At 44.3% G+C, this 23,740-nt stretch overlaps 1 protein-coding gene across 10 annotated transcripts in view; it reads right to left on the minus strand.

Annotated features, from left to right (window-relative positions):
- Positions 1 to 501: 501 nt before the first annotated feature.
- The window catches only part of huwe1 (HECT, UBA and WWE domain containing E3 ubiquitin protein ligase 1), a 40,593-nt gene continuing 17,354 nt past the window's right edge, over positions 502 to 23,740 (minus strand). For 4 of the 10 annotated variants that reach the window (XM_076742123.1, XM_076742121.1, XM_076742119.1 and 1 more), the window contains 49 exons: positions 22,709 to 22,831; positions 22,520 to 22,615; positions 22,122 to 22,391; positions 21,565 to 21,717; positions 21,314 to 21,441; positions 21,104 to 21,185; positions 19,675 to 19,851; positions 19,006 to 19,557; positions 18,629 to 18,824; positions 18,333 to 18,500; positions 18,073 to 18,221; positions 17,918 to 17,984; positions 17,355 to 17,578; positions 17,040 to 17,251; positions 16,739 to 16,921; positions 16,271 to 16,455; positions 16,054 to 16,193; positions 15,772 to 15,847; positions 15,432 to 15,530; positions 15,189 to 15,316; positions 14,945 to 15,104; positions 14,318 to 14,546; positions 14,007 to 14,185; positions 13,826 to 13,915; positions 13,227 to 13,387; positions 13,065 to 13,107; positions 11,809 to 12,180; positions 11,451 to 11,661; positions 11,081 to 11,205; positions 10,768 to 10,988; positions 10,220 to 10,611; positions 9,371 to 10,034; positions 8,500 to 9,220; positions 8,313 to 8,404; positions 6,876 to 7,032; positions 6,643 to 6,775; positions 6,238 to 6,440; positions 5,910 to 6,145; positions 5,009 to 5,111; positions 4,370 to 4,519; positions 4,004 to 4,249; positions 3,794 to 3,911; positions 3,553 to 3,693; positions 3,174 to 3,461; positions 2,894 to 2,999; positions 2,545 to 2,662; positions 1,902 to 2,083; positions 1,473 to 1,663; positions 502 to 1,381 (listed from right to left, as the gene is read on the minus strand). In XM_076742123.1, the coding sequence (XP_076598238.1) occupies positions 1,279 to 1,381; positions 1,473 to 1,663; positions 1,902 to 2,083; positions 2,545 to 2,662; positions 2,894 to 2,999; positions 3,174 to 3,461; positions 3,553 to 3,693; positions 3,794 to 3,911; positions 4,004 to 4,249; positions 4,370 to 4,519; positions 5,009 to 5,111; positions 5,910 to 6,145; positions 6,238 to 6,440; positions 6,643 to 6,775; positions 6,876 to 7,032; positions 8,313 to 8,404; positions 8,500 to 9,220; positions 9,371 to 10,034; positions 10,220 to 10,611; positions 10,768 to 10,988; positions 11,081 to 11,205; positions 11,451 to 11,661; positions 11,809 to 12,180; positions 13,065 to 13,107; positions 13,227 to 13,387; positions 13,826 to 13,915; positions 14,007 to 14,185; positions 14,318 to 14,546; positions 14,945 to 15,104; positions 15,189 to 15,316; positions 15,432 to 15,530; positions 15,772 to 15,847; positions 16,054 to 16,193; positions 16,271 to 16,455; positions 16,739 to 16,921; positions 17,040 to 17,251; positions 17,355 to 17,578; positions 17,918 to 17,984; positions 18,073 to 18,221; positions 18,333 to 18,500; positions 18,629 to 18,824; positions 19,006 to 19,557; positions 19,675 to 19,851; positions 21,104 to 21,185; positions 21,314 to 21,441; positions 21,565 to 21,717; positions 22,122 to 22,391; positions 22,520 to 22,615; positions 22,709 to 22,831 (9,543 nt within the window). In that variant the 3' untranslated portion in view covers positions 502 to 1,278. The remainder of the gene's footprint in view (positions 1,382 to 1,472; positions 1,664 to 1,901; positions 2,084 to 2,544; positions 2,663 to 2,893; positions 3,000 to 3,173; positions 3,462 to 3,552; positions 3,694 to 3,793; positions 3,912 to 4,003; positions 4,250 to 4,369; positions 4,520 to 5,008; positions 5,112 to 5,909; positions 6,146 to 6,237; positions 6,441 to 6,642; positions 6,776 to 6,875; positions 7,033 to 8,312; positions 8,405 to 8,499; positions 9,221 to 9,370; positions 10,035 to 10,219; positions 10,612 to 10,767; positions 10,989 to 11,080; positions 11,206 to 11,450; positions 11,662 to 11,808; positions 12,181 to 13,064; positions 13,108 to 13,226; positions 13,388 to 13,825; positions 13,916 to 14,006; positions 14,186 to 14,317; positions 14,547 to 14,944; positions 15,105 to 15,188; positions 15,317 to 15,431; positions 15,531 to 15,771; positions 15,848 to 16,053; positions 16,194 to 16,270; positions 16,456 to 16,738; positions 16,922 to 17,039; positions 17,252 to 17,354; positions 17,579 to 17,917; positions 17,985 to 18,072; positions 18,222 to 18,332; positions 18,501 to 18,628; positions 18,825 to 19,005; positions 19,558 to 19,674; positions 19,852 to 21,103; positions 21,186 to 21,313; positions 21,442 to 21,564; positions 21,718 to 22,121; positions 22,392 to 22,519; positions 22,616 to 22,708; positions 22,832 to 23,740) is intronic. The other 6 variants (XM_076742125.1, XM_076742122.1, XM_076742129.1 and 3 more) reach the window with 5 other exon arrangements.

The raw sequence follows: 23,740 nt of genomic DNA on the forward strand, positions 1-23,740 counted from the left end.
TCTTCAGTTAGTCAGTGATGAAAAGGCAGAAGAGGGGACACTGTGGACTGTGTGACATAATCAAGGGTACAGACAGTTGTTGGAGGGCACAGGAGGCCAGTTTCAACATAGGATATGACAGCACTGCTGCAACGAAGCCGTGATGCTCCCAGCAGTGTTTTAAACTAAAGGCTTTGGGCAGTGCATGAGTAATGTGCTCCAGGATGGCATCAGTCGTTACACATCATGCCGCTGTGCTTAAATGATTTTGTCATGAGGGACAGTTTGTCTGATTCATTGCTGCGATCAGTGAGAGTAAACTGTGGGATTGATTTCACTTGTCACAATCATTTGGGGCTCAACTGATGAAGTGACAATTAGAACAGCCAATGGAAAACATTTTCCGTTGAGAATTGTCCAATAATTGACTAATATTTTGTTGTGATTACATAGAGAATTGACACATTCGATTTTGATTAGATCAAGTAATGGTTAAAACACTGTTAAAAGAGACAATGGACGCAATTTTATGCATTTATTCATGTAGTTATTCCACTCTGATTCAAAGGCTCAAGGCTGGGTCAGCGATTTAATAGCCAAAAATACTCTAGAATTTATGGTTAATGTTTTTTTTTTTTTTTTTTTTTAAATCTCCTTCAGGTTTTCTCTTCATTTTTTGTACCATCCTTCCTTAAAAATGCCACAAAACTTTGAAAAGTGCATTTTTGTGAATATCTCCAAAACTTCTCAAGTTGTTCATATACCCCCGATAAAAATGTTCCCCATCGTCAAGGCTTGTGAGGTCACAAATTTGCAACAAGAAACAACCAACATTTTTTTCCCCAAAGGTTTTATAACCATCCTGTTCAAACAACATTCTCTTTTTCTTTTTACACAACCAGAGAACAAAAAAGATTAAACATAATAAACTCCCAAACCTTTTGTACAGAGAAATCAAACTAAATGAAGAAAACGTCTCTTATATTAGTCCATGTTTTATCCTCTGAATCCACTCTTGCATTTGCCATTAAATTGGGAAGGGAGACACAATTGTGTCTACATGAGGCTCTCTGTGTTGTACGCAATGTCAATCAGTCCATTTCCCTTGCTGGTTTTATCTGTTTTACATGGAATAGAAACCAGTAAGTCTAGGCCATTCAACAAGTAATCCAGTAATGTCTATGATAGTGTGTGTGCGTGTGTGCGTGCATTCAAAGGTTATCAGTGTGACTGTGTCAGGAGTAGGCAAATCTAAATCAAGTGTTTGTATGCATGTCTGTGTGTTAAGAGTCATGAAGTTTAAGCTAGTCCGAATCCCTCTGAGCATTCCTGAATGGCCAGCAGCAGCATATGTCTCAGCTTCTCATAGCTCTCATAAGCTGGGAGGTCCAGCTGGTTAAAGCTGAGGGTTGGAAAAGAGAAAGAAAATCAGTCAGGTGTTCATCATTTTGTTATATTATTATTTATGCCTTATAAACTTGCTATGGCTTTACCAGGTATGAGCAGATGGCAGGCGGTCAGTGGAGCGATCGTCACGGTGGATCTGGAACTTCTGGATGCCATTCATGCCTTCCAGAGCAGCAAAACCCTGGAGGGGAACCTTGGATGTGCCAGTGACAAACTGCAGGAACTTGGCCCGGTCTGCCTGGTCAAAGGACCGCAAGGCCCTCCAGAACCACTGGATCTAAAGTTGAAAAACAAGTAATTGAGTTATAAATGTGTTATAACTTCAACTATTTCTTTCCTGCCCGAGGGAAATATCCTTAAGGCTAGAAACTGAAGATACAGGCATTTCACTGAGGTGAAGAAACCTGGAAAACCCCTGAGCTGTCTTTCAACATACACATCAGTCCTCTCACACCTACACAGAAGATCATAGACATTTACATCATAATGTTGTAAAAATGTTTACTTATCCACACCTGGATGGAGCTGGACTGGTATTTGTGATATTCAGTGTTGGCCTTTAGGTCATCGATGTCAATCGTGGGCAGGCCAGAGATGAGCAGCTCCAGCTCCTGCTCTGTGAAGATGGAGATCAGCCTCTTGGGGATGATCTCATAGAATCCCTCAAGGAAGGCTGCCAGCTGCTTGCGGATTGCACCTAGAAGACAAGTCCAAGTATTCATGCTCGGATTCTTTCTGTAGCAGTGAGAATATTCTTTATTTGGCATACAACCAACGTTATTCTATCAGTTAAGTTGGTGGCCTTTTTTTTTTTTTAATTAAGCAGCTCAAAATTCAAGGCTTTAATGAATAATTTATTTGAGCAGCAGCTGGACGTGCTCCTTATGATAATTTAACCATCTATCAGAGAGAAACGCCTTTAGTTCTCTGCTGCATATTGATCAGTTCAAAATTTAGTGTGTAGTGCTTCCACCTAGTGTGTTCTTTGTGCTGAGAATAACATTTCTCACATTGCATTCAACAACCTGAACATTTGACATCTGTTGATTAAAAAATACAGATGAACTCATTTGCATTGACTGTCAGTATTACAAAATATTATTACAGCCCTACTGCTAATGAAAAATTCAGTATCTGGTGAAATATCCAGACTCTCACCTGTCATCTTCATCTGACAGACCAGGTGCACATACTCTTTTTTGTTTTCCTCTGTTACCAGGATATTGGCTCCGTTTGGCTTGAGGTCTCTCACTTCACACACCCCAAACTCCTGGACCTGCACAGACAAGAACACAGTGTGTGAACAGATTGAGCGTCACTCATCTTGAAGAGGTTCGGCTTCATATTTTACTCAATGTCACAGATGGTATCCATGAACAGCATTTTCAGGCCATCAGATTCCAAATTACACTTCAAATCCTCAAGGCCAAATCCCAATTTCAACAGAGTGAGGATAAAGCATGAGAATCAATTTTCCTCTTGAAACATTTAGACAACAGTCACAAACCTCTGTGCTGAATGTCAGCTCATAACCCAGTGTGGACACATCATTCTCCAACAAGTACACCAAGCCCTGGAAGAATGGGTAGTCCTCGCTCTCCATGTCTGTATACCTGGTAATACCACAGAAATACATACGAATTATTCACACATTCAAGACTGCAAAATATAGCTACCCAGCACTGTGGTTGCTGCAATGTTGAGTGGTTTGTTGACATAATTAGTGTCGTTGGAACACCTCTTGAATAATTAGGGTACTTAGCTGTACCTGCCAGTAGCTCAAATACCTGACACTCTTGCCCAAGATGTGCTTGTAGAAGCTGCGGGTGAAGTAGCACTCCAGTAACCGGTTATCGTAGACCGCCTTGGCCACCACGCGACCCACAAACTTGAAGTAACTGAGGTGGTTGGGGTTGCAGTGGGATGAGGGGTTGATGGTATAGGTGACACGGTCACCTGGCGAAGTGCGAAACAGGGCATACATGGGGTTGAACATCTCCCGAGAGATGATCATGTACCATTCCCTCAGGAGGCCACCGGCATCCTGGCCCTCCTCCCCTTCAAACACAATGTACCTGTAATGGAAAGGGAGCAGAGTATGACTCAGGTTGAGTGGTTCTAAATTGAGAGCATAAGCAGCTGAATGGAGGGGCAATAGAGCCTTACAGCCGATTCTTCATGTCCTCTGGGCTCTTGCGATGCAGCTCCCTGTAGGAGTCCTCAAACACGTGGTCCCTCCTCACATGCACAGCCATGTCCTCCTTCCTTAGGCCCTCGTCCAGTCGCTCTAACTCCTGGCGGAAGTACCTGCACAGATGGCCAGAATGATCAGCATGTCAGTGATTTAAAAAGGCAAAAACTGCACATTAAGCAGTTTAAAATAGAAGTGTTAGATAATCCTCCTTACTTCCTCTTAACATCAAAGTCCAGGATGCGTATGTAATCAACCAGTACTGCAAAAGGCCCATCAGCCAAGTGAGTGGTGGACTGCCGCAGGATCTGGTTAAGCACTGTGCGGTGAGTTTCTAAAAGGAGGAACAATGAGTCCTGTTAGATGTGACACTACACATGAGGACAAAGCCTGATCCTAGTCCCTACATAAAACTTTCAGGCTCACCGGCAAAGCGGAGGAACTTCTGGGTGTCCGGTGGCAGGTTTGAAGAAATGTGCATGGAGGATGGCTCCCTGGAAAAGAACGGGTCGAGGGATGAGGGTGTGGCAGGTGTAAGGGGCGCTGGCGACAGTGGTGGAGGCTCATCTTTGATGTGAGAAAGCTGGCTCTCCCGGGTGTCCCTCACAGGTGGTTTGCTCTCTCGCTCTGTGGCATGGACTAGAAAGAAGGCCTCCACAGCAGGCTGGAGAACTAGGGTAGCAAATAAAACATCATTAGGGGAACAAGTCTCTCCTTCAACATACATACATGCAAATAAAAAAATCACAGCATACAGCACAAAGAAACACATTTCTTAAGGATTCAACTCACCCAGTACGGCATGCTGGTCATGGGACTCCTCCAGCTCTTTCAGGCACTCCCCGAGCATATCCCATAGTTCATCCAACAACAGCTGCTCGCTGAGCAGTGGGAGGTCTGGAAGTCTCTCCTCACTCTCTGACTGGCCGTTTCCTTCTTCATCTAACAAAGACAATTCCAATATACAATTGAACCATTATATCAGTTATGTTATTATAAACTATGCTTGCTCGTAGACTCAAACTATTTTTTGGCTGTCAAAAGAACTGCTCCAGCAGTGGTGAACAAACCCATATTTGTTTATCTATATTAAAACTGCTTGGGGTATTACGACAGTTCCTTCTCTTTCAGATGCACCTAATTCCAGTCATGAAAAACATACACCTCTTGTTCAAACATACACAAAGCAAACATGTGGAAACCTATCAATCTGCACCTCTAAACAGAACAGAACCCACAAAAAAAATGCAATATTAAAGTCAATATCAAATCAGCACTTGCATTCTATTGTGATTTATTTATTACAAAAGAATGGTCGACACACTGTGCTCACTAGATGTATGGGTCATTTACTACACAAACAAACAAACACAGCAAAAAAAACCCCAGATGTTTTAAATTGTCTTTCAGCAGTTTGCAAGTGAATCATACCCAGAGTTGCAAGATCCTGCTCTAGAGGAGATGGCTGGTCCACATCCATTGGAGAGTCATCTCTCTGGGCCCCCTGGGCTTCTGACATTGACTGCACTTCAGACTACAGAAAACCAGACAGGACCAGAGAGGCAGAGAAAGAGGATGAACGACACAGAAAAAAACATGGCAGAATTAATGATTTTTTCTTTTTCATAGCAAACATCTTGACTGATAATGCCATGCATAATGACATTCCCATGATTCACTGTGAGAGGTGAGGAGCTGGAACTGAGTAGGGAGGGAGGGAGGGAGGGAGGGCCAAAAGCATGAAGCCATGTCAGCCAGCAAACAGACGTCAGTGGAACGGGTCCAACAGTTTGGAGCAGGCAGCACACTCATATTTAGACCATTTTAACAGTAGAACATGTCAATGCAAAGACACTGATAGAAAATGCAGTGGATCACTGGCATATCTGTCTTTCTGTTGGGGCTGTTGATGTTCATCACGGCAGCAGTTGTCACTATGCATAAACCACTTGATGTTGCAGGCTGTATAATCACAGCAATCTGTGTGGTGTTGTTTTACAGATACAATGCAATACCATAAAAAAATGGTTGACTATAGTTAACTATTTCCAAACAAGACAGATATGTATTACAAGTAATGGGTTAGCTAGTGATTTTCCAAAATGCACAAAGCCAAAACAGGCAAAGCCAAATTAGACATGAAGCATGTTGGTAATGGCCATTTCATAGCATTTATCTTGCTGACCACCACAGTAATTTTGAAATAATATCACTGTGATGGTCATACTATGCAGCCAATGTGTCTTTTTTCAGCTTTCAAATGGTTTCCTACTGTAAGTGCCTGCAGTGTTTGAGTAGAAGTATGCCTGCTGTCAGTGCAGCCCATGCTAACCGTGGCAGCAGCAGCCGTGCCAGCAGGGGGAGCAGCACCAGTGGGGACATGGGGGGCAGTCACTGAGGATCCGGCAGCGGCGGCGACGGCGGCAGAAGAAGCGGTGGGTGGGGGGGCCTGTTGGAGGCGGCGTGCCCGCTGACCCTCTCTCACCATCTGGATGATGGCGTCAGCCTCAGCCTCTAGCTGACGCACTGCAGCCTGGATGCTGCTGGCTGAGCCCAAACTGGTGGAGCCTTGGCAATGAAAGAGGGGGGAGAGGGGTTTCATCACATCATGATATTGTATGCATCAAGAATATCTATGTGTATATGCAACATCTTCTTACCTAATCGCCCTGTCTGTTTGGCTTTCTTGTTGGCACGACGTGTGTCCTCACGGAGCTGGATAATGACTTGCAGCACGCGCAAGAAAAATTTCTGCGTTGACGTCTTGGAGGTTAGTGAACTCATACAGGGAAGCTGCAATTCACGTCCGCCGAGCGTGCGCTTCTGTGCAGCCACAATCACGACACTCTCCGACCCGTCAAACCTGTGCCCCAACCAACAAATGCAAACAAGGTAAAGGAAATTGTAGTTGTGGGACACTAACCTTCATGCAAAAACAGTTACCATCGCCACATGCTGCAATGCTACTTAGGCTAATTTAACTAGAGTTTATATTTAACAGAACCACGGTCTCTCCTGCATGTGTACTGACAACCTAATGCTGCCCAGAGTCATCACTAGCTAACCTGCTAGTCATCTTGCCCTTGAGCCTGGCTGAGATGGAGGAATCCTCAGGAGGGGCATCTGGGGAGTGCGAATCAGCTTGTGCCCGCCTCTGCTGCTCCAAGTTGTATTCTCTAAGTTCGGCCAGTAACGTGCCTGAGAGAAAGAAAATGTTCAAAAATGTGTGTAAAGAGATAACGTATTTGCTTAAATAGGAGAATAATAACAGGCATTTGTGTAGATGCCCAGCACTGACCGATCTGTTTGCAAAGAGTGTATCCGAGGTGTCTAGCTCCACTGAGCAGCAGTCTGAGCACAGTGTCTCGGGTGACACCATCTCCTCTAGATAACTGCAGCAGAATGTTAGCTGCATCCTCTAGACCCTCCTCTGAACATGAGTGAGATGTCAACACCTTGTAAAGAAGAACAAGAGTTGTTAGAAAACAACTAAGGGATTATTAATCAAATTGCACAAAGGTGTAAGAAAAAACAGATAAACTACCAGGTGTTCAAAACAATAAATACATGATTTTGTCCAGATTTCTCTGTGAAGGCTCCTACGGCCAAGTGCCTGTTTGTGTCACAATCCAGCTGTGTCCAAGACAGTCCTCTGCAGACAGTATACTGTACTGTATGTTGCATCACAAACTGTTAGACTAACTGCTTAGTCTGATTGCAAGAATTTCAGCAGTTCCAAGGCTGAAAAGGCTGCTCCTCAAAGTCTCAGAGAGGGTACATCAGTGCAGAACTTTCAAAGGCATCTTTGGACCACTTTGTTTACTTTGGCATTTCTTATCCTTTATTTGTAGGATATACACTTATTTCTCCTTGTTTTAAGAAGTGTTATGTATATAAGGTTTGCTTGCTTACTCATACTGATAGGACTTCAGATAGCTAGGATAATGGATGTCACAATCCAGGTTCCCTTAAATACTTAATCCATCCATCAAACTTCCAACAGTGACATAAACTTTGATGTGACAAATGACACAGCTAGAGGTAAAGAAGAGTAGAAGTAAATCAGGGTAAAGTTATACGGCAATTTGGCACGTATTTCAAAGTGTGTGAGACAGACACACCACACGTTTGTTACTACTGTTTACCATTCATTTACTAAAATGTAGAGGATCACTGAAAAATTCAGAAATTACAAATGTAGTGGAGCAGAATTTGGTCTGGATTATACTGCATGTTCCCACACAGACTAATTTTTTAGTTTTTCTCCAGCTACAAATAAACACTGTGGTCCTCTCCTGGTACGGACAGCTCACACAATTCTTCCAGTAACAGAAAGTGCAGAGAAATTTTGTGTTTTATGCTTTGGCAGTTTTGCTGCTGACCAACGAATTAATTCATAGAACATTTAACTACTGTTTAGTACTTGGGCTGCATATGGCATTTTTAGTAGAGCATTTTCACTCAGTTTTGGGACTTCTATTTTAGACCACTCAAAGTTCTTAAATATTGAAAAAATGTTGAAATATTCAGCTGAGTTGAATTCATTCAATTATAGGGTCACAAACCAAATTATGCCAAACCACATCAATTTGGCTCTGCTTTTTATGACCACTTTAACTTGACCCCAAACTGGCTTGCCTCAGCTGATCCACAGTACATTCCATTAATAGGAATAGAAATTCACAGATGAAAGCATCAATGATACTGTATGAATCTATAAACTTTTTTCCCATACCTCCACAGACAATTGAAGCTGTTTCTCTGTGAGTCCAGTGGAGGCCATCTTGTTGTCACTCTCTGTACTGCTCGGAGTGCCCCTCTGTTTTCCTATTTTGCCAAAATATGCATTATTAATTTAATACTGAAATTGCTGTTTCATTGTAAAGTCTAAATTATCATCTTTTGGAATCAATTAACACTACCTGTAGAGGTTGTTCCAGTGGACGTGGGTATAGAGATTGTTGTAGAAGATGCCTGGGAGGCTGCTAGACTTGTCCCTGAGGATGTACCCTGGGTTGCAGCTCCTACAGAGGCCCCTGGGATTGCCACAGTAGGCTGGGTAGAGCCTGCAGACACCGTGCCCTGTGTTGTGATTGGGACTGTGGCTCCTGAGCTGGTTGCCACATTAGCGTTGGCAGCCTGTGGGGTGGGGTGTCCAGCAGGCACCTCAGTGGCCTTGTTGTCAGGAAGGGCAATGGATATGAGGGAGAGCAAACGCAGCAGCTTTTCGGTGAGCAAGGAGCTCCGTCTGATGACCGGGTGGGACAGCATGTTCATCAGCTGGCCCAGAGGGGAGGTCTCTAGACTGAACTGAGCCCCCTCAGCCTCTGCACTGCCCCCCAGAGGCACTGTCTTCATAGAGGCTTTGCCCTTGCGGCTGACATTCATGTTGTCCAGCTTGACGAGCAGGTCCCAAAAATCAGTAGAAATTCCCAGAGACTGGAGAGTAGCGGCAGCAGAGCCCAAAGAGTTCTGGGTGTTGGAGGCATTGGAGCTGGGATTGCTCTGAGACTGTGACCCTGACCTGGAGCCAACACCTCCACCCCCTCCGCCAGAGGCGACTGAACAAAGACGAGAGTCCAGGTCAGAGGCAGATGCTGACAGATCCTTACAGCGCTGCTGGGTGAAGTGGCTGGGGAACACCTGTAGGAACAGACAACATTTAAAAAGGACTTCAATTATTCTAGCTCTGGTAAAGAAAGTCTAAAACAAAATTTAAAAATTTAAATGTTACAGTATAGCATATGCAACAGACGATGCAGCAGATGTAGATAAACATAGGTAGACTCTCACCTTAGCTAGCTGGATGAGTGTGTCCAACACGTGTCGACAGACCACCGGAGCAGCTTGCGGGTGGATGTGGACGGTGGAACCTCCACCTCCAGCACATGTGACACCTGCAGCAGTGCCTGACACTCCTCCCAGTGTTCCAGATCCTGTAGATCCCCCAGCCGAGTGCCGGTCAGCGTGCTTCCTGCCTGACACTCGCTGAATCTGGAAAATGTTTGTCCGGCAGCCCAAGGCTGCATCCATAGAAACGGAGAGCCAGGAAAGCTGGCTAGAGCTGCGAGACTCTACCCTGTTCAGTAGCTCTAAGGAGGAAGATGAGGAGGATGAAGAAGAAGAGGAGGATGAAGAGGAGAGGGAGGAGGTAGCTGAGCCTTTTCCTCCACAGCCTCCCTGGATGCTCCTCTTGCCACGAGAGTCTTCTAGACGTGTGGTCTCCACACACACTTCACTCTCGCTGCTGCGTTGGAGGATGGACAACAGGCTGCGAATGACCCACCCACGTGTCTGAGAGTGGTAGCAGAGGTTCCTGAGCACACGGTGCAAACGGCTGGTGTTAAGCTTCGGCTCATCCACAAACAACAAAACCAGCAGGCAGGACAAGGCCTCGTGGTCCAACAGCAATCGACCACGAAGACGTAACAAGGAGTCAACGCTGGAACTGGATGGTCTGAGGAAGCAAACATATATACAGTTTTCCACCTGTCAAGTACAGTATGATTTGATCAAGACCACCTAGGACATTTTCAGTAACAAGTCCCTCATAACTATCACAATCACTTTATATTGTCACTTAACAAAAACACAAAAAAATGGATTCTGAAAACTGGCAATCACATCACTGTCTTCCCTCACCTGTGGTTTGTTCCTCCCCCCATCTGAAACGTGCCTCCTCTCTGCACAGCCAGTCTTGTGTATTGGACGCCACGATTACTCCCTAAACGACTGGTGAAGGCTGGAGAGCGCAAGATGGCTGACAGGGCTGAAGACGAGCTATGACCGAACAACCTCTCATGCATCAGTTGCCTCTGGCGTGCCTCTTGCTCTCTACGCAATGCAGCTGCTTCAGCAGCAATGTCTGGGGGCATGACAGCCAACACGCTGTCTTCCATGTCCTCCAGGACACTACGTCGGAGCTCTGAGGGCAGCGTCTGGATGAAGGTGACTGGATCCAGAGGGGTATCTCCCTGTGGGGGCTGTTGGGCTAGCTCCCTGCGTTGCTGCTCCGCCCGTTGCTGGGCAAGAACCTAAGACAACCAATGGCATGCTTAGTTAAAAGATTAACTTATGACTCCTTTATTAATTTGCTTAGAAATCATATTTTATCTTATTTATTCCAGTTGGCAGGTCTCTAAAAGCGAACATTTTGTAATCTTCTATAATTTCAGTCAAGAGTCTCTCACCTCCTCCTGAATAGCAGGTGGCAATGCTGCCAGGAACTCAGGGCTGACCTCTGTAACCCCTGGCCCTCCCAGTACCGTTGCAGTAGCAGAAGGCAGGCTGGTGGCAACAGGAGGACGGGAGGGTGGTCTGATGCCAAGCTGATTTTGCAGCACCTCTCGGCGGATGTCCTCAGGAAGAGCTGCCAGGAAAGAGGGATCCACACCCTCTGGCAGACTAATACCTGCCAAGACAAAAACATCACAAATATTATGAGATAACATAACAAAAAAATTAAAAATGGCAAAAACAGTAGGGCAGCAATTTTTTTTTTACCTGCAAGTGGGTCCTCCTCCTCATTGCTGGTTGATGGGAGGGGCTCTTCCTGGATGGCCTGAGACTGGCTGTCAGCGCTATCACTCCTGGGCATCGTTTCCCCAGGTGATGAGACAGAAGTAGAGCTGCAAACAAAAAAACAGAGTTGTGCACAAACTGAATCTTAACTGAAATGCTGCTAAAGAAGCTGGCAGAAATGTTGACTTTTAACTTTTAACATTTTTTAATCTGTTTTGTATTGGACTGAAGAAGGGATTTTACACAAGCTGTAACTTTTCACATTTGTGGCTATCTGACGAGAGAGATACGGGATACATGACACTTCTTTTGAATGTTCGTCTGGTCAGGGTTGAGACTTCAAGCTACTCACCCAGTCTCTGCATCTGTTTGCCTGTCCGTCAGCCCACTCTCCCCACTGCCAGACAGCTCCTGAGACAGCTGGGCATTCTGGGCAGTGTTGGGGGCAGCTTCTTCCTGAGTGGCAGAAGCAGGGCTACTGGTATCCATGGGTGACCCTTCCAGTTGTGACACACCCACTACTGTTGGCTCCGAGGTCTCCACAATGTCTGGACTTAGGGAGGCTGAGAGAGACAAAAAAACAAAAACAAAAACCCAGTGAGGGCAAGTGTTAGGAAATTAAGTCAATGATGAAAGCATTGTTGACATTACTGATTTGTGTCCTTACTGTTGGCCAGTCTGTATAAAAAGAGTTTTCAAAGTTAGTCTACCTTCCCTGCCTTCATCCAACGCTCCTCCTCCTCCACCACCTCCTCCGACTCTCTCACCGATTGTGGGTGCCGGGGACATTTCCATCTGAGATGCCTCCGCTTCACTGTTTGGCCTGTCAGCTGTCGATAAAGGTGGAAGGCCTGCCCCTGCCAGAGCAGCCAGAGAGCTGGCATGCGACTCAGCCAGTAGCAGGTCAGCAATTGGCTGGTGGACCTGCTGACTGATAGCGGTCTCCAGGGATACTAGGGCTTGTTCGTGAGGAGCAGGTGTGGTGGGAGTGACCTCTCCAGATGGGGGAGCAGTGAGGAAGCCCTCTGAGACCCTGGGTGGGTCCAAACAAGACACCGTGCCACCCTGAGACTGCTCACCCTCTGCAACATCCAGAGAGAAAAAAATTTATGTGAAGAGAGGATATAGTTTTTATAAATTCCTGATTAAAAAAAAAATACTGTTCTTAATTTTGTTTTACAATTCTGAAAATACTACTGGATAATTGGTGCTAGTGACTAGCTGTCTTGTCTATGCTTATCAACAGCTAAAGATGCTTACCTATTAAAAAGGCCCTTAAAACATTTTACAATCACAGCAAACATTTTCTCTAAACACAGCTGCAGCAGAATCTGTCAAATTGTTTCCAAGCCCTTTCAAAATGGTAATGACAAATGTACAAAAGAAGGGAGCTCAAATCAAGCACACAAACAGAAGTGAAACAGCAACATGCTAGTTATTGACAATTTTCCACAGAGATGACATGGGCCTCCGCTGAGGAAGGCAGTAAGTTGTATAGTTATCTCCTGAACGGGGTGAACAATCCTGATCCCCAACAACAACACAACTTACTACCTCACCACAGCAAAGCCAGCTGCAGACAAATGCAATGAATACAAGATGCATGTGAAGCAACATTGTACTCCACAGATCTTATGGAAATATGAGGAATCAGGTGCTTAAGACAGTAGAGCAGACAGTCTCAGTCTGATAATGATCTGAGCCATTGGCTAGTTAAGAGTGGATCTTCTTCGCAGCAGATGAAGACGTCGAGCTGTTATAGCATTGCCATAAGAAAGACAGTAGACTGTATAGTTATCTCCCAGATCTGGTGTGATCCTAAAACTATACAAACTACTACCTCATCTCACAGCACGCTCTGCTGACTGCTTGTCTCTGGGTGCCCATCACTGAGATTTGTCCATTCCTGACAAGAATTTTAGCATCAAAACAGGAACAAAAGCAAAGTCCATACAAATGTCAGTACCTGCAGTGTTCTCTGCACCATTAACTGTCCCCAATCCAGAACCCTAGGGGACAAAGAACAGTTGACATTAGCAAACTGAATAAAAAACGCAGATAGATGCATGTAACCCTGCATTACAAACTTTCTTCTCCTATACAGCCAACAAATGTCTTCTTTGCCCACCTGCAAGGTTTGTTCCCTGGCCTGTTCTGCCCCAGAGGCCCTCCTCTCGTTCTGCTTCGACTCTTCCTCCTCAGCCAGCTGCCTCCTTCTCTTCTCCCGACGCTCTTCTAGTTCCTCATCTCGCAAACTCTCCAGATGCTGCAGGATAGGCACCTTCACCACTGAAAGCAGACACATATCAGAATTAGCCCTTTAATATGCCAAGTCCAATTAATGCCACTTCGGCTTTAGACGTGAATAGATATATAGAAATATATTTCTGCATGCTAAAGTCAGATGTCTCCCACTGTATTACATAGCTATGCTTTTGGCCACACAACCTTCATCAGTGCATTACAGGATTTCATTATCAACAAATGAGACTACAAACAAGATGTAGTCATGGTTGATCAAAATGTGTTTAACTACTGGAGTATTGTAGTGTCTTCAACTGGGTTAAATGAACAGTGAATACTTCTAGCTAGTTGACCATCATATCCAAGCTATTAGAATCTAAAACCTCAAAAATAAACGAGATACTCAGTTCTAAAAAAAAATGTTCTTCATAATAAAATAAAATTTAACTCCATCCATCCATCTCCAGTCTAAGATCAACCTACCTGCTACACAGTCATGCATACTCTCAGCATCCAGCACTTTACACTCATCTGTCCATCTAGTTAAGGCAGTGGGAATACTTGAGAGGGTGCCTAATGAGACAGAAAGAGCAAACATATTAGGAATTCAGGCCAATACGAAACCAAAAGACTGTTACATCAACAACAACTCCTTAATGCTAACCTGCTTGTCCTCCAGTACTGCTCTGCTCGTGGAAAAAGTCATCCAACAACTCATCATCAGAACGAGCGATGATGTGCACATCTTCATTTCCGACCAAAAGGCGGGCACGACCACGAGATTGCAAAGGCAGAGAGCTTGACAGCTGTAAAATGTCTGCTGCAGCGCTGGGGCCCAACAATCTAAAACAAGGGATTACAAGTGGAGCAGACATTGTAATTAGCATCATCAATCAAACAATAGCGGTGTAACAGGTGCTGCCAAACAGATGTGTTGTTTAACATGTTAAAGAAAAAGAAAAGAAAAAAATTCACCTTTGCAAGATGAGTGGAGGGTTGGGCTGGCGGTTGCCAGGGTAGTGGACATGGATGGTGTGTCCACTGTTGGCAGTGAGCTGGCGCAGTGTTCGCTGGCTGCGACCCATGCCCTGTGCCAGGCGGCTACTAGTGCCGGCCACACCTAGGGTGAGGGAACCGTGGTCAGCATGGCGTACCATCAGAGGGTGGGAGCTGGGGATGTTGCCTGGGGAGGGAGGGATGTCAGCTGATGGAAAAACAACAGAAAACAGTAGGCAGACATTAGGGGAACAGCTCTGGCACAACCCCAAGTAATGTTTAAAAAAAAAAAATAAAGCTCAAGAAAATTCATTTTCTGCATGATCTGCTTTTTTGTGTTAGTTCATTGTATGGACCTGGAATCAGTCTTTGGAAAATTGGCTGATCATGTGTTTTTGCAAGGATTATGGATTCTGTTTTTTTTCCTCTAATTTCTTACAGTGGGCTCAAAAGCAACCAAGAAGTTGAATTATATATAAAACTGAGATGGACTTCATTCCAAACAAATTCTTTAAAATTGACTCAAATGGAGATTGTGGTGGGAAAACAATCATACAAACAATATTTCTGACTTTAGTAAATGCAGTAATAAATGATTGTGCTTACCATTGTTGGAGAACATGTTGTCAAACTCTATGATGAGGTCATCATCCCTGTCAAACCTCTCGAAGCGGATGTGTGGAGCTGCATTGATGTCTGGGAAATCTTCATCCAACTCCATCTCTGATCCTTCATCATCATCATCCTCATCTCCTTCTTCATCATCCTTGAGGAAAAGTAACAGCCATGAGTCTTAAAGATAAGTAATAATCAAGACTTCTCTACTGAGGCTCTTTGAATTAATCCATACCTGATCCTCCTCCTCCTCTTCCTCCTCCTCCTCCTCTTCATCCTGGCTGTCTTCATCATCATTGCTGCCACTAGAATCTTCCTCCTGTGTGTGCTCCTCATCCTCTGGTTCCAGGATGTTCATGGAGTCTGAGAGGAAACATACAGTCCCTTACAAGACGATCTTAAAAACTGAGAAGCCATCAGTGAACCAGTCCAGTTGAGGTTAATAAACACACTAAGTGCTGATGTGCCAATGTCTTACCTTCCCGGTTGGCCTGAAGTGTGGATGCCTGGCTAATATTAGAGGGTGCCTCATCCATCAACACATCCTCTTGGGATTCATCTTCACCGCTGCGTCCCACTGATTGACAGAACAGACAAAGAGTGATATACCCCTTCTTTGGGTTTGCCTGTTCGTAATACAAATACCCACACTCCAGTATCAAGCATCATAAAAATCTGAAAATGAAAGGAATTGTGAATCCAGCTTGTGGTTACCTCAATGTATTAAAGTTTTATTAATTGCTTTTCCCACTGAGGTTTAGTTTTCCTTGTCTGTTTACCATCTACCCCCCCCCCCCCCAATGAATCCAGTGGCTTACCGATAATTGTGCTGTTGACAGTGCCAGCATCTCTCTCCAGGAGCTCATCAATCAGATCTACCAACTCATTCTCAACCTAACAAACACAGGACAAATTAAACACAAATGTAACGTCAGCCATGAAGCAGAGTAGAAGCATAGACATAACACCTGAGTTCATCTGAGCTCAAATATATACCTTTGGCAATACTCACTTTTACGTTATGGCCATCAATTATACATGTTACATATGGGTAATGTGGTGAAATATTGTTTGAGAATTGTGTTTAATATGCCAGTCACCTGCATAGCCTGTGTGCTGAGAACCTCTGGCTGACCAGCAATGACCACTGTGTCTCCTTCTGTCTCTCCGTCCATTAGATCGCTGTCTGTTCCCTGCACCCTGTGATTGCCTTCCACTGGTTCTGCCTCACCAGACTCTCCTGGAATAGATGCCACACATCAGCAACAGACCTATTTGGAATTACTGGATCTACAGTGTTGAAGTGTCTCATCTTACTCAGGTGGATACCTTGGTCCTGAGTGTTGCTGTTGCTGTCCCTGGCAGAGCCCACAGTGTCATGTTCAGCCTTGTTCTTGCTGGAGCCTCCTTTGCCCCCAAACAGACTGCTGGGCTGGTTAACAATGCGGGACAGAGTCTCCAGAGGTTTCAGGGCAGCATTCACTGTGTTGGCCATGTTGGGACTAGAGCAAATGATGTCAGGGAAAAATATGGAATAAGAACATAAAGTTAGTGTACACTGATTTTCAACAGCAAAAAAATACTTGAAAAAAATGGGGGGAAAAAAAGAAGTAATAATTATAGTAATCAACACACAGTACACAGTGCATTTTGATGAGCAACAACAAATGTAAACATAAGTAAATCTATGCAGAGCCCCTTTAACTGACTACTCTACAGATCACACTTTGTGATGTAGGCCCCTTGTCTAAATTGCAAAATTAAATTCATATGGTGTAATTATACCTGGACAAATCCAAGCTGTGAGGCACACGGGCCAAGTCATTGACCAGTCCTTTCTTAAGAAAGAGCCTTATTATATTGTTCATGCCATTGTGTTGGGTCTTGGCTGCTGCTGTGCTATAGAAACTGGACGTGGAGGGACACGATTCCATGATGGTGCTGATGATGCACATCACTGCCTGAAGCCTGAGAATCAGATGTGTAAGAACAAAGAGTGAGAATGGGAGTATGGTTTTGTACAGATCCATATAAATCATTAATCAAGGCTTATATTATCAAGTCAGTCAATTGTTATGCTGCTTACCTGGCATGTTTTTCAGCACCTTCTGCCATTGCTAGTGCTCGACTAAGGGCAGCCTTCACCTCATTGACCAGGGCCACCTGGGCATCAGTGCCTGTGCCGGCAGCTGCCAGGCTGGCTAGGAACAGACGTGCCAAGGCTGGGGTGTCCTTGTCCTCTGAATTTTGGGTGTGAGGCAGCAAGTGGTCAAGCACAAAGGCTAGAACACTACAATCCTGTTAGGATAAAAAGGTCAAAGCAGGTTACGAGAAAAAAAACTATAGTAAAGGCATCACAATATAGAGGCGTGACAGGCCGACAAGATTTGTAACTACCAACCTCCTTAATAAGCTCGGACTGTCCAGCAGTGTAGCAGTAGGAGGCGATCAGTGTGGCAATGCCCACATAGGAGCGCACCAGTTCAGCCAGCAGTCTCAGGATGGTGGAGGTAGGCATTAGAGGCTTGCTTGCCTTTACCTTTGCTGCTTTACCCTCCTCTGAGCTGGTACTCTTCTCTCCCTCCTGTTCCTTCTTTTCCTCTCGCATCTCTTCAGGCGTTGAAGCTGAGGAAGATGGATAGGATACACACATCATGTACAGTGCACACACGAATATGGTGAACTACCATACATATAAAAAATTATAACTCAGATCAAACCAAAGTAAAAGGAATTTTACACCAGATCTGAAGTACACTTATAGCCTTTGTGTGCTTTATTTTGGTGGAACTATTGGTGGATCTTAAACAGTTAAACTGAGATTAAGACTATGGACTGACTGACTTTGTCTGCAACACTATGGTCATACAGATGCTTACCAAACAACAATGTGATGAGAGCTGAGAGTTGCAGTTACATTGCAGATATTTTTGCATGGTTTTAAAAAAAACCTTTTGGTCTCACCTTCTCCTTGTGGTGTGCCAGACTGGGAAGACTCAGCAACACCTCCATCAGCAGCAAACACTTGAGTCTGAGAGGAAGAGACACCACTCTATTACTGACTGAGGAGATGACACATTTCCTGTTTCAATACAGGACAACTTGTCATTGAGACTCACGTTGATATGGAATGCAGACTGGGAGTCAAAGTCGCTGCCCTGCCGGGTGAGTCTGTACTGCTGGTAAACGTCATCACCAACATCCTGCAATATCTGGCACAGGTCTTGACCGCCAGGCACTGCTGCTGCACGTTCTTCTGGACGCTCCGCTGTGCCACACATAGAAACATGCATTTCACTAAAATGCTCAAATGGCTATTTCAATTAAAATTATATAAACACCCTTCAAATAGGTAGTTGTCAGAGCTAACATGTCTTACGTTCTTCAGGAGCATGGTAGGCAGCCAAAGCATTGAGCATGTCATAGATGACCTCCTTGATAGTGTCAGGGATAGGGGGTAAGGGGGACAGTTTCAGAGGGGTGGTCTTCACCAGCTGCACAGCATTGGGTCCTTTAATCCGAAGGTTCTCAAACTCGTCATCAGATGCTGTAGATAAAAGACGATGAGTATGAGGGGTTAAAAAATGTAGAAGACTAGATAGCTTAAAAAATGCGTTGAACCAATTTACAGTACTTGTAACTTCAACACCTACTCAGAAAAGCTTGCACACTCACCTGTACCAGCTCCACGGGGTGCAGGTAGAGCAATGCGGACACAGCTGCTGGCGGTTTCAGCAAAGCATTCAGGGTTACGGCAGGCGGCAGGGCCCAGGACACGAAGGATATAATTGATTTCTCTGGAACCAAGGCTGCCTGACACCACTCCTGAGGTGGTGCTGCCTGCTCCACTAGTTACCGCTGACCTCACCACCTATGGCAACAGATTGTTGAGGAATTTTGTTTAAGTATCTACACAACTTAGATGTATTGTTCAGATATTGGCAAATGTAGCAAAAACAAATTGGTGGGGCAGCACATTTATCTGTCAGCATATGTCAGCACCTGTGGCCAAAATTGTGAGCTTCAATTAAACAGCATGAAAATAGACTCACCTTCTCCATGGTGTGCCGCAGCGTGGCTGGATCTTCTATGATGTGTCTGAACAGCAAAGTAACAAGTGGGGTGAAGCCATTGAAGCCGGAGCTCTGCGTTAGCCCAAGGATCATCCGTGTGCTCTTGAGCTCAGCAAACATCATAGCATAGTGGTGATTGCGTGTAAGGCGCAAACAGAGACGCAATGTGGCGTGGAGGGTGTCTGGGTCCACAGGAACACTAATCATACTGACACAGGCACGGATTAGAATAGTGGTCATGTCTTCAGTCAGGCCTTGCACAACAATATCGGCACCCTGGGAGTAGTCAGACTCCAGGGAAGATGAGGGGCCAGGTGTGGTTTCCTTCAGCTGGCTGGAATCATCCTTCGGAGCACTCATCTCCACTGCTGCCCCTGAGTCCAGATCAGTATGACTTTCCTCTGCTTTGCTCCTGTCTCCCTCTTCTCTCTCTGAGTCAGTAATGCTACCAGCCTTTGCAGGCTTGGACAGGCGAGGCACTCTCTGGACAGTCAACATCACTGGCCTCCTGTTACCAGTCTCTTCGTTTACCTGGTGTTAAATCAGACAAAGGAACCCATCAAACTCTAGTAGCATAAACAACCCTAAAATTCAAGAGTCCATGGAGTGTAGTTTTTAAGTATTGTAGAAAGATGTGTGTGTCTATACCTGCACCATGGTGTTAAACTGCACGGTGTATCTCCGGCGTCCAGCTGTGAAGCGGACACTGCTCTCCCCAGCCCTCCACGCAGAGTCAATGGTACTGTTGTTTGATGCACTGTAACTGCACCAACGGCCTGAGCGGTCATCAAACCAGCGCCAGTTATTCCCATTGGGCTGCAGATACTGAAGGCAGACAGAGACAGAATTCATAAATACATTTTAAAAAAGCACCTGACAATGTAATGCACACAGTTTATTCACAACCTCAGACACAACAAAAATTATAAACTTGACAAGGTGGTATTTATGGATGCAAAGTTATGTGGGAATACATGTTTTTCCAACCCAAAATGTGTATCTTCCTCTCTAGATACAGCTCTCTCTAAACAAGTTTTGAATAACTGAGCCCTGCACTTATACCTTGGAGTACCTTTTCAAATATATAACTTTTCTGGTAATAACCTTTATTTCTTCTCTTAAAACAAGGAAAATCAGTCCAACATATTTAAGTCTCTCTGGTCATTTTGCCCAGTGAAAATAATCCCCAAGTGAGATGTGAAAATATTCTGCCCCGACATGCTGTTTTCCCCCATGCTTCTCTGATATCCACCCTCTCTCTCTCATTCCTCTCCCCATTTGGTTAGCTTTATTTTTGTTTCTGTTGAGTTTGAATGAAGTATGTTTTGATGATGCAAAAATGTTTCTCTAAACGAAGTCTTGGGCAAAAACAATATAGCAGCAGTTTCTGGTTGAACAAATAGGATCTTACTCTACTCAGACACTTGCCTGTGGCAAACACAAGCACTTTCAGTGAACATACTTTGATGGTGCGCACATGCCCAGAGGGGTTACATTGCAGCCTGTTTCACTGCCAGCTTCATTGCTCTCACTCGATACTGGACCATTTTTAAAAATTGCTGACACCATTAGTAACTTGGAAACAAAAACATGGGAAAATAGGGTCCTTACATGCAGATAATGTTTGACCCGAATTTCTACCGTTTGTGTGGGACACTGAAATTGTCCAAGGCAAGTGGATCAGCACCACTTTTTTCTAACAAATTCTAATGGACTTCAGTGTGCTCCTCAGATCAAAATCTACCGGCTAGTTACCAGTTACTGGGTGTCAGGCTATCAAAAGCTAAATTAAGTGAAACTGTCATCTCTAGTTTGGGAGTGAGATAAAATTGAGAAATTTTGGGGAAGGTGATCAAAAAAAATCATCATTTTGTCCATAGATACTCCACTACACTCCAAGATGATACTGCTACACCTTAATGTATCAATTTTGCTATACTGCAGGCAGATGCAGAATAATATACTGCATAATAACAAGGACACTTGTACAATGAAAAACCAAAAATCAATAGACACTGATATATATGTGTATGTGTATGTCTCTATCTGTGGCTGTGTTTATAAGGTGGGCTTTAACCTTGTTCATTTGTTCCCTGCGTTTTGAAGAGACTGCCATCTTCTCATAGAAGTCAATGATCAGCAGTACTGGTGTGATCCATCTGCAGACAAAAGTCATTATATACAATAAATATAAATTCATAGGGTAAACATATTAGGGCATTCATAATGAAAACCTGGTGTAATAATAGCAATAGAAGACCAGTTTGTAGGGCTGTGCAAAACTCACTTTGGTGTCTGGATGTCCTTCTGTTCTTTAGCAGCCTGTAGACAGGGCTGCACAACCTCAAGCAGCTTAATCAGCAAATCAAGAATCCCACTGTTTTCTACCACTCTGGCACCCAACAGCTTCAGTTCCTTCCCAAACAGAAAGCAACAAATAATTGGAATGTGTAGATGAACAATGAGAAAAAAATGATTTTATCTTCTACAAGTCATGCATTTAATGGCTTGAATTTTCAGTCTGTGTTTTTCTGTTACCTCAAAGAGCAACGTGAGCAGCAGAATTCGTGTTGCCAGTTTGGAGGCCTGGGGCAGTGTGGCCATCTGTCTGGTCCACTCAGACACCGTCTTTGTGTCACTGGTAGTCAGAGGCTCAGCTGCCTTGATCAGCACGTCTGCTGCCTCCCACACCTACACACATGAACACAATCAGGCTGGTGCAGCAATGTTGTGCTTCTATTGTCAAGACTTCTTAAAAGCGTGCAGTTTTTTCACTGACTTACAGAGCTGCATTTGCACTGAAGATATGTTAGGTACTTGCTAAAAGCATTTACTCTGAAATGCATAACAATCAACTACAAAGACAAACTGTATCTAACTGAATGCAAATCTAACTTTCAGTTTGATATTTAAGATAAAAAATAAATAAAACATGACACTACCAAAGCTGTAAGGTTCACATCTGCAATACAACAGGAAAAAAACTCCAACATCTTTCACAACATCCAAAAATCACTGGATCTTAATTCTACACATTAATATATAATGGGCTCTACAGAGCAGACGGCAATGTAAACATGCATTTATCCACTGACCTGGTGGACAACCTGTCCGAGGATGAGATCTCTGTACTCTGGGCCACTCCTCTTAATGGCAGTCATCAGCAGGTCACAGAGTCGGTAGACTGTGTCAGGAAGCTCATCTAGAAGATGGAAGCATCCAGGCAGCATGGAATCAGTGAAAGCATGAAGTTCCTTAGGGTCCAACGGCTCAGCCTCCATAAAGCGCTCCAAGCAGCGGGCCTCCTCCTCCTCTGCCCGCTCCCTGGCTCTCCTGTCCTCCTCTTCACGCCGACGTGCTGCCTCCTGAAGCAGACACCGAAGTTATCTCAACAGCTGCTCAGCTTAACAGTAAGATATTTATTCATGGGGCTTCATTTAGCTATGGACAGTGAAGCTTTTTCCATGTTATTTGAACAGTGAGGATGACACACCTCAGGAGAGTCAGAGCGCTGCTCCATGCTGACCTCTTGCCCGAGTGACATGGCAATGGCCCTCATCATCTGGTCCTCTTCAGACATAGTTAGGTCCTAGATGGAAAAAGGACAACAATGTCAACTGCCTGAATTTGACTTGTCAAGGCTACAAAGAATGAAAGTATGCTTCTGTCTATGAAGCCTTACTCTTACTGCTCCACCAAGAAGTGGTGGAGGATGTGTAAGTAGGTATTCCGTGGCCTGCTCCATGGTGCTGGTATTCAGTAGGGCCTCCATGGCATGTTCTCTTGAGAAACCCATATCCATCAGCTAAAAGACCACACAGAAAGAGAGTATTTTTCCAAGAGTGAAAAAGGGATTGTCATGAACAAAGGAGAGGGGAACAAAGGCTCAAATGATAATGACTGAAATAGGTTAGAAATGGTGAGGTCAAGTCAAAGACTTGCTATCATTACGAAGGACATGTAGATACTTTTCCACATCCCTTTTTATTTTTTTAACGAGTGCACACCACCTCTCTAAAATCAGAATCAGAAAGAATGTGTGCACATAAAACAAATTTCCGGTTTGAACGCTGCACTCATTGAAACTGCATCAGAAAAAAGGACATCAATCTCAATGAGGACAAAAGACCAAAAAATAAAAGTAAAAAAAAAAAAAAAAGACTGAACAATAAGTTTATCAGTGCAAAAATATAAAACAATTATGGATATATATATATCTCGATAGAACGATGGATCGATCAATAGACCCAATCAAACCTTTTACCTTAACAACCCCATCCTGCCGTCTGCCTCGGAGGGGATGATTCTCAACAATCCGACCAAAATTCTTCTCTCCCTTTTCTTAATAAAACTCGTCCTTTTTCTCCAACCATTCTCTGTCTCTTATGTGGGGAACACACAGGAGGCAGAATTGCTGCCTGTTTCCTTTAGCTGCCCATGTTCACCAACTGGGCTGTTAAGAGCACACCATGGCGGGCTAGCAATCTGAAGCAATAGTTTTGGCGTCTGTTCTATAGTGTCCATGAGCGAATCCTTAAAATCTATTATACACATGATATAAATGATTTGATTCTACTACATGATGAAATATGCATCCCATACATGCCAGCCCTTCTACTTTCCTGCCCCTCTCCACAGCCAAGCTACTGCTCACACAAGAATTGCCATGTCTCAGCCTTTCTGTCTCCTGTGTATGCCATCGTTCCTCTCTCCA

Source organism: Chaetodon auriga, chromosome 10, assembly GCF_051107435.1.
Source record: "Chaetodon auriga isolate fChaAug3 chromosome 10, fChaAug3.hap1, whole genome shotgun sequence".
Classification (NCBI taxonomy): Eukaryota; Metazoa; Chordata; class Actinopteri; order Chaetodontiformes; family Chaetodontidae; genus Chaetodon; species Chaetodon auriga.